This window comes from Rhinolophus ferrumequinum, chromosome 14, assembly GCF_004115265.2.
Source record: "Rhinolophus ferrumequinum isolate MPI-CBG mRhiFer1 chromosome 14, mRhiFer1_v1.p, whole genome shotgun sequence".
Classification (NCBI taxonomy): domain Eukaryota; kingdom Metazoa; phylum Chordata; class Mammalia; order Chiroptera; family Rhinolophidae; genus Rhinolophus; species Rhinolophus ferrumequinum.
Window position 1 is genome coordinate 12730421 of NC_046297.1, and position 11959 is coordinate 12742379.

Consider the following 11959-nt stretch of genomic DNA (forward strand, 5'->3'; position numbering starts at 1 on the left):
TGATTAAGTATCAAATGATTATGATTAAGTATCAATCCACTTGTAACAGGAAGTAGGCCACTTTCTTTAATAACAAAAATGTAAAACTGTTTATGAAACTGACTCAAATATCCAAACATAATGACAATATTTCAACCAAACAATATCCCCTTCCCCAAAATAGTAAGTTCCATCAAAGTAGATATCACTTTTGTTAGCCTTTTTTTAAATCAAGGGAAACATTTGATCATTTATCATTTGACCTAGTGTGATAAAACATTTAAATTAATTTATATTTGAATATCACCTATGAGGGGCTAGATGCCCTGATTGGCAAATACCAGCTGTCAGCTCCCACATTCTGAGAAGCAGAATAACAATAATAACAATTTTTGTACCTTCCTATTTAAAATGTATGCAAATGGTTATTAAAGCTCATATTATCAAAGCACAATTATTATCTAATAGAGACAGAGACACAGGAAGATTAGGGTAAGTTGCTAGGACTTTAATAAATACATACTTTAAAACAAATTAGTGAGTGAAACATGCAAATAATTCACTATATGCCCATTGCTACTTTTCAGTGATATTCAAACTACACTTCATTTTTTGGATATAAGTATCTCAGCTGACAATTTTAACATAGGAACAACTTCATCTCGAAAAATAATATGGCATAAAAATTAAGCCTGAAGACTCTGAAAGTAGGTTGAAATCCTAACTCTGCTTCATAATAGCTGCATGAATTGATCAGGTTATTTCACTGTGCCTCGTCTGCAGATGGGGATTAAAAAAAAAAAAAGTGCCTAATTCAAAGTTAAAGCAAGAGTGACTATAAGTCAGCAACTTCTATTTGTCTATTTACCTGTGCAATCAACCAGTCTATCAGTTTGTTGGCCATGACGACTGATTTGTAGGTCCTTAAATGGTAATCTTTATCTCTATAAAGAAAAAAAGATACCAAAAACAATCAGGAAGGAGACAAGTGAGCCCAGAGAAACATTTCATTTAGTATCAGTGCTCAACTGGAATGTTTACTCAGTGTAATCTGAATCGATTGTCCCCATCATGTGTAAATAAGAGAAGTTTACAAGGTCTGTACAACATCTGCAAACTCCATCAGCTCTTATCAGGAGAAGAGACCCACAGTGATACCCAAATAGACACTTCTTCTTTCACTTGTTCTTCCATCCAAATAGATCATTACTGTTATATATCTGGCAATAACATAGCTAGAAATACAATATCTCATTAACGAAGAATAATAATATACATTTTTTCCCCTTTAAATCAAGATGATTCTACAAAAAAAAAATCTCCTCAAAATGTGGAGAATAAAGCAATCCTTTTTATTCGCACTCATGAATTCTTGGGGAAGGCTGGATTTGCAGGATTATTCGTTTGGCTCGACTATAGTGGAAGACTAGAGGCCTGTCTGTCCTGAAGCAAATACACTGAGAAAACTTGTCATTCATTTTGTCTCAGTGACACCACATCACCAGGCAACCAAGGTCATCAACTGATCCCACATCAGACTCTCTTTCAGTAGACTTCCCAGATCTGAGAAATCATTCACCGTTTAGTAGGATGCCAACAAAGTGCTCATGATCAGAATGAGGCCCCAAGGGCGAAAATCTGTAATTCATTTAGTTTGAAGGCCTGGATCAAAAGGGAACGAGAAAATGACAGTCTTTTCACAATGTCAAAAAATCCAAATTGTAAACAACTTGCAGTGACGAATAATTACTAGTTATATTCACAGTTCTCTAGCCTCTGTCAGTAATTGACAATTTTTGTATCATTTTATCCACTTCCATAAAATGCTCCCTAAAATATGGTTTACATTTCTGAGATTTCAATAATAAATGTACTAGTTTAGTCAGTAATTGACAGCAGATTTTTTTAATCTTTTTAAATCTATCTCCATATTTCTAATACCTCATCACCCATTTTGTCTTTGTTCCCGTAAGTATTATTAAGGAGGAAAAAGGGTTACAGACCACATGTGGGGCTGTGGGTTCTTTATCCAAGTAACTTTTCTTTTCATAAACTGAGTTTACACATATTAAAAGCATGACTATCATGCATTCCATCTGTTTTATGGGTTTTTTCCCATAAATTTTCCCTTGACAACTCATAAACAATTGTCATTGCTAGCCAAAGAACAATTCCTTCTTATCAGCTCTTACAGACTGTAACTTTCTTGATAAGAAATCCCATATGGCTAAAATATATTTTCAGAACATTCTCTCACATAGAAACTCTATGTACACAGGTGATGTGAAAAAAATAATTAACCATTATTGTTTAATTATTATTGTTTTCTATTAATTTAGCAGGAAAAAAATAAGTTAAGTACCCACTTACTATTGGGTTAAACAAACATCGTTTCGTATTAAGTTATCCAAAATATTTGCAGGGTGTCTATTCAAGAGAGTCAATAAATGACCGCTTCTTTTCCACCTCTTTTTACTTTGTGAAGCCTGCTTGTGAAAGTGGACAGGATACGTTCAGGAGTAGTGGGTACAGACCCTGTTTTCTCCTTCAGGACTTGCCGTGTGCTCTCTATGAAACGTTAGTGGGCATTCGAATATACTTAAACAGCAACTTCTGAAATATTTTCTTTTTTTCTAAGCTCTGCATTTCCTTGGAAGTGGAAACCAGAATGAAAAATACAAACACTGTACATCAAACATTTGGATTCTATAGCCATGACTGAAAAGCCTCTTCATTCATTTTGGAAATAGTACATCCATTTCTTTGTTCTGAAAAATACATTTTAGTCAATAAACTCTGAATGATACCTGACCATTTGAAATGAGTTTAACATTACATGATAGTTTCTCAGTTATTGTACATCATATTAATATGTAATATTGTGAATATTACAAAGTAAAATAATACTCTCAGATGACCTCCTCTATCTGCAATCATAACATAAAAATCAAAGTTTTCCTCTGTCTTTCTAAAGAGATAAACTGAAAATTCATCTTGATTCCTCTTAAAAATAAAAGGCGTCCTCTCTTCAGAAGGAAAAACATGGTAGAGATAAAATTATTAAATTATACTTATTAACTCTAAAGTGATTCTTAATTTTCAAGTACAAAATCTTTTCTTTGGATAAAAGACCATGAGAAAGAAATACTGTGAAATAAAATACACATTCAAGATTTGATTACACAATTTAAAAGTTAATATACGAGTAATCATAATAGTAAATATTTATTGTAAAAATATCTCCAAATCCTCTCCTAGTCAACTATTAGTTATTAAATATAACTAAATGTGTATCATTTCATTATCATCTATAATTTATTGTAAATAAATGGTAAATAATTTTAGAAATCAGAAAAAAAGTACGAAAATGTATAATTAGAGCATCAGAAAATTTAGGAATATTTTAAGATAAATTATTACTTAATCTTTAAAAGTAAAATTTGCAGTTTGGGACAAAAAGCAAAATAAACCAACGAGCTCCAGCTGGATAATATTTACCTAACATAAATATTTCTTTTTTTAAATTTTTAAAATTTTTCAATTATACTTGACATACAATATTATATTAGTTTCAGGTGTACAACGTAGTGATTAGACATTTATATAACTTATGAAGTGATCACCTCAATAAGTCTAGTATCCACCTGACACCATACATAGTTATTACAATATTATTGACTTTATACCTTATGCTATATTTTACATCTCCAAGACTATTTTGTAACTACCAATTTGTGCTTCTTAATCTCTTCCCCCTTTTCACCCATCCTCCCAACTCCCTTCCCATATGGCAACCAGTAAAATGTTCTCTGTATCTGCAAGTTTGTTTCTGTTTTGTTCATTTATTTTGTTCTTTAGATTCCACATATAAGTGAAATCATATGGCATTTGTTATTCTCTGTCTGACTTACTCCGCTCAGCACAAAACCATCTAGGTCCACCCATGTTGTTGCAGATGGCAAGATTTCATTCTTTTTTATGGCTGTCTAATATTCTATTGTATACTCTCATAAGTACACTTAAATTGCCCATAACTTAGAAACCAGACTCACCTTATCACTGGAGTAAATAGACTATGAAGACGGCAATATAATCTTACGCCCTATTGTGAAATAAAGATATGTCAAAAGCAAATAAGATCACTCAAAGGACATACCAATGAAATTTTCAAATGAATGTATTCACTGTCGACATTCTGGAATAATTAAGCAATCTCAACCAATTTAAAAGTTATTCAAACATTACATTACAAAATAAAAATAATGTGACTTAAATCATGAAAAACAGGATTAAACTGCGATAAATTTGTTATAAACATGTGACATATACATATAAAAAAGGATTTTAAATTTATTTTTCTTAAAATATAAAATATCAAGATATAATGTAAACAGAAAATAAATCTATGCAGTGATACATCATAATACTGATTCATTATGTTAATATAAATTTTGTCAAGTGTACAAATAAAAAATGTAGTACATTAATTTTATTTATTTGTAATTTTTAATTTATTCATGTGTCATGACCACTTGTTGCTACGTTTGAAATAGTTTCCAAAGGATATAACCTTCTGAGTGATACAATTGCATTACTTCCATTTAGAATTAGGTAAGAGAATGAAAAAAAAAAATGATCTAACATTAGAATTCTTAGACTAGTAAGAAAAAATTGAGAGGCTTGTTTATATATGCCATTTAAGAACTTCCTACCAGAAGATTATTTTAAGTCTCTCAGCAGCATTTATCTTACTAAAGTATGACAACATGAATTCTGCTACTGATAAAAGGTTGTAGGAGAAGCTGTTACCTTTGAAATCACATCCTGCATCTCATTTCTTGGATAAAATGTTCCATCATCATAGCGAAATCTATATAACATCTGTTCTGGTTTGAATTGATGTTTATCAGTAACTAAGAACATAAGAACAATATATTAAAATGCTGAGAATCTAAAAGGTGGCAGATAAAAACAAACACATGCATGTTCCCAAATACTGAAACTTTTAGTTTTACCAGAAGCTTTTGTTTTCCTAACGCAGGAAAGCTAATCCATCCAGTATTTGGACAGTAAGATTCATAATAAGATTTTGCACTTACAATTTCCATATAAAGACTTCACTAAATTGAGGTTAGCAACATTTAGCTAGCATATTATATGCATTTGTTCGTGTAGTGTATTTATATTTATATAAATATACAAGTTTACGTTTTCTATTTCTTTGAAATGACAGAAAGTCAAACAAAAAGCGCCCTTCAAAGAGCAGATATTCAGTTAGTGAGTTACGATTTGAGTCGCAGCCGCCGTAGTAGTGAATTTTAACATTTATTTGTTTTATCCCACTGCAGTCAGGCCAAGACCACACATAGACCAATCTTGACCATTCATCCTGTGTTTAGAACTCTGGAGAAGATTACATAATTTCGATATGTAACTGATTCCAAAATTTAATAGTTTTCTTACACTGAGAAATGCTTTCCTTGCATGTCACTTAATTATTTTTTTCTCAGTTGAAATGAGGGTCATCCTTCACTTGCATCTTTAGGGTAAGATTTTCATATCCATAAAGACTCCTATTCCACTTCCTCTCAATTTTTCTTTTTTTCCAGAAGTCACTTTATAGACAGTCTAATAAAAAATAATAATAATAACTGTTCTAGAAAGGGAAAGTCTTTAAAAAAAGCTCAAAGAGTTTACATCTATAAGTTTTCTTTACAGGGAATGCCACATTTGCAGAAGAGATAATTTGTTGGAATCGGCTCTATTTTCATGATTAGGTAGAAGATTTTGACCTTTATTTTTTGCTAAAAAGGGGAGAGAAAAAGCTGTCAGGATACAATCTCATGGACTACATTTGGTGAATCCATAACAAAGCCAAAAAAACTTATAAAACACACACACGAAGTTTCAGCTATTTTACCCCAATCTATCCAAACCACGTGCATGTGCATGGCTTGTAGCCATAATATCGAGACAGGATTGTTGCAAAAAAAAAAAAAAGAAAAGAAAAAGAAAGAAAGAAAAAGAAAAGAGAGACAACACAGCCTTTTGGCATCCTTTTTTACAGATTAAGCCAAAAAGCAAAAAAAAAAAAAGCATATGAGGAAAAAAAATAAAATAAAATAAAAATATTTTGAAATTCCCACAGCATGTTTCAAGACCACTCATTTCTCCTATGCAATCTACCTATTCCAATTTTACTCCTTAAAATTCACTGGAATAAATTATCGTCTTGATATTTCAAAATTCAAGGAAATGATGGGCCTAAATATCTCTGCCACAATAAAATAAGTGGTGGTATAACCAATTCAAAAGGGAATAGTTAACTGAGAGGCAAACTCCTAGGACTTCAATAATTAATCTTGGATTAATCTGCAACTCCCAGCTATTGCCTTGGAAAAACAGTGAACAGTTCGACATTCAAATCGACTCCCGCAACTTCTTGAACATGGCAAGTGGGTTTATTAACTGATGGGAGTTCGGTTCATCTTGGGAGAAAGGTTGCTTTAATGGCATCTTTTAAACAGCTCTGCGATGTTACCAGGGTTGTACTGGTGAATATTTAATGGCTGGCTACGTACGCGGTAGGGGAGAAAAAGCTCTGATTTGTAGCATTTGCCAAATTTCTGTGGTGTGAACATTCCCACACTGGTCAATATCAAGCTACTGAAACAAAGTCAACAAACACGGACTCAGATGTGTGGTGACACATGGTTATTTAGTATTTCTATCATACCGAAATAATAGGTATAAATAACACCAAGAGCACAGCTAGCAATAAAATGTAGTAAAATAATTAGGAAGGGATGAGTTTTAAGAGTATACTACCTTTGTTTATAATTTATGTACTTATATATTTACATAACTTAAATTTTAATAATAGCTGTGCTTAACTAGCTTGCAAATTTTTTAAAAAATTTAATTACCAGCTCTCTTGAGCTTATAAGATGGCAAATTCAGCACACCACTGGATATAACAAATGAGGTCTCTGAATTCTCACATAAGCATTTATAATGTAAATGGTAGTGCCAGACAAGAAAGATATTTTCAGTATATCACAGAGAAAGCATATGATGCTTCAACCCAAGATTTCCTGGGATAGCAAGGCTTTGCCTCTCATGAAGTTCTCTGCGGTATTAACAATGTGAATAATAGCAACAACAGACAACTTTATATCTTTATTTCTTTATTTATTTTTTGGCTTGTTTTCCTTAAAACAGATGGTCCATTCAACTTTATTTTAGGAATTCTATTTTCACTAACATGCAGCTGGAACCACATACTAATGAAACTAGTATGTTTGGCTCATATTTCTTCATTCTAATAAAATTATTAATGTACAATTATATAAGAGTTCTCTTACCCTCAGTTTGGGGGAATGTTAATTTTGGCCACTTAAAAAAAGATTATTTCTTTATGCAAAAATTCTTTACGCAAATCTGACCAAATCCTGAAAACAGCAATAGCACACGCCACTAAGATCAAACTGTGAGGGACAATATGAATAGAGAGTACTTAGTGCTTTATTTCTCAGAAAAAGAGTTAATAGAGTTATAAATATCATTGTTCAAAAAGATTTAAATTCTCATAAGTTAAATAATCAAATTATAATCCAGAATTTATCTAATACTTCCTTTTCAAAATTGTATTGTTGGAGAAAAGTGGTGTCTGAGGTAGGGGAGAAAAGTTGAGTAGGACTGAAATTCTCCCATTCTGATATCCCTTTCAAAATTGTTGGCATATATATATATGTGTGTGTATATATATATATATATATATATATATATATACACACACACACACACACATATATATACACACACATATACACACACACACACACATATATATATGTATATATATACATATATATACACACACATATATATATATATTTTTTTTTTTTTTTTTCTTTTTTCAGAGGGAGAGAAAGGAATTGCAGATGATTTCTATCTGGATAGACGGTGGTATATTATATTGGCAGCACCCACTGTTGGGGGGAAAACCTGGGAGGCTTTAGTTTGTTTTCACCCCACTCTAATTTAGACAGGAAATGAACATCAAAATACCCTAACCAAAAATCCATATTTATCCATAATTCCCTGTCTTTTTCTCCTGTCCTACATTTTGCATGAGGCATTCTTCAAGCTTTTATTCTTAATCTTGTTATCAATGCTTTCTTGCTTTTTTATTGTTTCTTATTGCTGTTCTGAAAAATCTGATAACTCTCTTGATTGAAATGATTCCCCAATCTGTCTTTCACTCTCTCTACCCTGAGCTTTACACACACATTTCCAACATTTTCCTGGGCACTTCCCCAAGGAGGTCGCATGTCCAATCCACAGCAAATCCTTTATCTTCTCTCCAACCTGCTCCTTCTGAATTAACTCTTTCTATCACCCAAACAGAAAGCCCAGAATAATCTGAACTCGCTCTTCACTCTTCATCACCCATGTTCAGTTTTCAAATATGCTGTTTCAGCTTCACCAGACTCTCTCGAACGGGCCACTCTCATCATGCCATGGACACAGCCCTGAGGACGTCCTCGTCCTTCTCTAACCTCTTCGTGCCAGGCTCTACATCGCTGCATCTGTTAGCTCGAAAACAAAGTTCTGAGCCGCCCCGTGGTTCAGGTGGTTGAAGCGCCAGGCTCCTAACACCGAAGTCGCAGGTTCCATTCCCACATGGGCCAGTGAGCTGCGCCCTCTACAGCGAAGACTGTGAACAACAGCTCTCCCTGGAGCTGGGCTGCTGTGGGCTACCATGTGCTGCCGGGAGGGCCTGTGAGCCGCCAACCTACAACTGGTGACCGACTGCCTCAGCCTGGGGGAGCCCAAGGCTCATAATACCAGCCTGGGCCAGGGAGCTGTGTCCTATGCAACTAGACTGAGAAACAATGGCTTGAACCAGAGTGGTGGGGGGCAGGTGGAAGAAAGAGGGAGAAAAAAAAGGAAAACCAACTTCTGGTCACTCCTCTGCTTAAGTGTCCATCAGCAGCTCCTCATTTCCTTCAGAATAAGCCCACAAACTAGAGCCAGAGAGTTCAGATCTTCTAGGATCAGGTGTTTGCCTACCTTTCACACCCCGCCCTTCCCGTATATCCATCATGAAGTATATCATCTCGCCATATGAGACTGTGCTGGTTCCTATGCTAGTTCTTACAGAGGACAACATGAACTTGTCCCCTCCCTGCCATTCTACAATGCCTAGGATTAATCCCACTTCCCTCCTGAAACGTTCCCAAATACTCTACTTTCAACTCACCACCCCTTTCTCCACTCTCCCACAACACTTACTGTATCTCTAAGTGTTGCAGTTGTTCACTTTAAAGATAGCAAATATAACACCATAAACCCACCCTCCCCGAAACACAGTTTTACATATTGTAGGCACTCAAAATCGTTGGTGAAAAAAACGTAAGGATCCTATAATGTGAAGAATTATTATACACTAAACTGATCGATGTAATTAAAATGCATGTGATTTGTGGATAATTAAATAAGTAATGAAATAATTACCATGGTGGATGATCCCATTTTCTAATAATGCTTGTCCCAGATGAACACCTTCTTCAGGCCTGTGAATCTCTCCAATTTCCAACAGCCAGGATACAAATTCACTGAAACAGAAATCCAATGAAAAAGTTAAATAGTTAATTATCTCCCCAGAAAGTCTATCTGTACCATGCATTTATCAATGAACTATGAAAGAAGTCCCCAACTATAAAGGAATATTTGCCATGCCTTTCAGCATATATTTATTTCGCATATGTAAAGCCCAGTTATTTAAATTGGACTCTATTCTAGAAAACCCAGGTTCATACATTCAGACTTACCTAAACTATACTTAATAAATACCTAACTCATTGAGACCTCTAATAAACACAATGGGAAAATTTTAAAGTAGCTTTAATTATAAGGTTACTATCCACATAAAGGTAAATTTGGGACTAAAGAAAATACAATAGATCCTAAAGATAGCTAAAAGACAGAACTAGATAGCATAATAATGACTTGATTTAAGAGCTAAACTCTTAAATGTAGTTTTCCAGGCACAGAGAACCAGTGGGTCTGAAACTCCCAGAGGACGAACAAAACAAACTGCATGCCCAGGTAGGGTAGACAGAATTCTAAAGATACCCTCTGACCCCCTATCAAGAATCGCACTCTTGGTTTTTTCCATCAAATCCTAATCTAGGCAGTGCTGTGAATGGATCTTGGATATGTAATTAAAATCCCAACTCTGCTGACCTTAAAATATGGAACCTATCCCAGTTGGCCTGACCCAATCGGTTGAGCCTTTCGAAACACAGATTTTTTCAGGCTGGTGGCACAAAAGGAAGTGAGAAAAATTAAAAGCATCAGACAGAGTCAGTGTGCCACTGCTGACTTTGAAGACAGAGGGGCCATGCAGCAAGGAATGCAGGCTTCTTGTCGCTGAGAGAGGCTTTGGTCAACAGTAAGTGTGGAAAAAAGACATTCTCGCAACCACAAAAGACTAAATTCTGCCAACAACCTGAATTCGCTTGGAAGTGGATTTTTCCTCAGAGGCTCAAGATAAGAGTCCAGCCCAGCCCACACCTTGATTTTGGCCTTGGGACACCCTAAGCCAGGAACCCAGTATTGCTCACCTGGACTTCTGACCTACAGAACTGCGAACTGATAAATGGGTGTTGTTTCAGGCCACTAGGTAAGGGACAATTCATTTTGCAGCAATAGAAAATGAATACACAGCAAGAGACAGAAAAGTTTCACTACATCTTTTTCAAATTTTAAAATTACTTGGTAAATTCACTGTTGTAGCTAAACTGTCATCCATAAGGAATACTCCAGCACAAAACCATCCATCAGAACTGTCCACCACACACATCTGGTGTGGCTGTGAAAGGCCAACCGAGGATTACAGCTCACATCTTTCATCATTTCGGGAGGGGGCAAGGAGCTGCAGTCATCATAGATAAGAAGGATGATGTTTTGTAACACGTAGGAGAGCCTCAGCTCAGCAGTAAATTTTTTTTTTTAAGGCCATGTGGTAGCATTAGGAGAACACTAAATACAGAGACATTTTACAATAAAAATGTTATCATGTATACGTTATAAAAATCTAACATTTGACTTATTACAAAAGCGAATGAATATATTTTAGAATGCTTTTTATTTTTGCACAAAGGCCAGAAAAGCAAAGCTAGGGAAAGTGTTAGGAAACTCCTTTTCCATTTATTTCAAAACCAAAAGCAACACATACGGCTAAAGTCAACTAGCCAAGGAACACAGAACTCTAAATATGGATGTCTGGTCTATTTTAAGGCAGAAGTCGTTCAAGTGCTTTTTATTTGTCTATGAAATAAGAATCATTCAGGAGGAAAAAAAAAAGTAAGGTGAAATACAGTACGGCTGTTAAGACCAAGTACTTTGTAATAAGATAATCTGGATTCAAATCCTGTTTCAGCTTCTAATAGCTGTGTGATATTGGGTTAGTGGCTTCAGCTCTCTAAACTGCAGTTGTCATGTTCCATAACATAGAAATGGTAAGAAGAATATCAACCTCAAGTGAGCTGATAAATATCAGGAACCCAGCACAGTGCCTGGCACATGGCAAATACCGGTTAAATGTCAGCGGTTGACCAGCGGGTTGAAATGGTTGGGATGTAGCTAAAGCGGAGTAATGCTATGTTCTGAAGTCACCAGATTCCTGAATGTGTCAAATTCAGATGAAGGAAAGAACACCTTTTAAGTGCTGCTATAAATTAGGAGTATAGTGAGGAAAGGAGAAGGGGTAAGAAAGGAAGTTAATGAGTGGCTTTATTGTGGGACCGACTCAAGTAACAAGAAGGTCCCAGGAACACTGCACCAGGACCATGATCCCATCAGAACCACGTCCAACGTGGGCTGTAAGGAAGAGGAAGGCTGCTGGGATGGAAGAAGCCAAAATTCACACAGCTGACATTTACTGCATCTCTCCCATGGCACTCTGGGGAAA

The 11959-nt window shown here is 35.0% G+C and overlaps 1 protein-coding gene across 2 annotated transcripts in view; it reads right to left on the bottom strand.

Moving 5' to 3' along the window:
- The window catches only part of PREX2 (phosphatidylinositol-3,4,5-trisphosphate dependent Rac exchange factor 2), a 237988-nt gene that overhangs the window by 129370 nt on the left and 96659 nt on the right, over nt 1–11959 (bottom strand). For both annotated transcript variants that reach the window (XM_033126386.1, XM_033126387.1), the window contains exons 11-14: nt 9499–9599; nt 4789–4892; nt 4032–4081; nt 848–923 (exon numbers count right to left, since the gene is read on the bottom strand). In XM_033126386.1, the coding sequence (XP_032982277.1) occupies nt 848–923; nt 4032–4081; nt 4789–4892; nt 9499–9599 (331 nt within the window). The remainder of the gene's footprint in view (nt 1–847; nt 924–4031; nt 4082–4788; nt 4893–9498; nt 9600–11959) is intronic.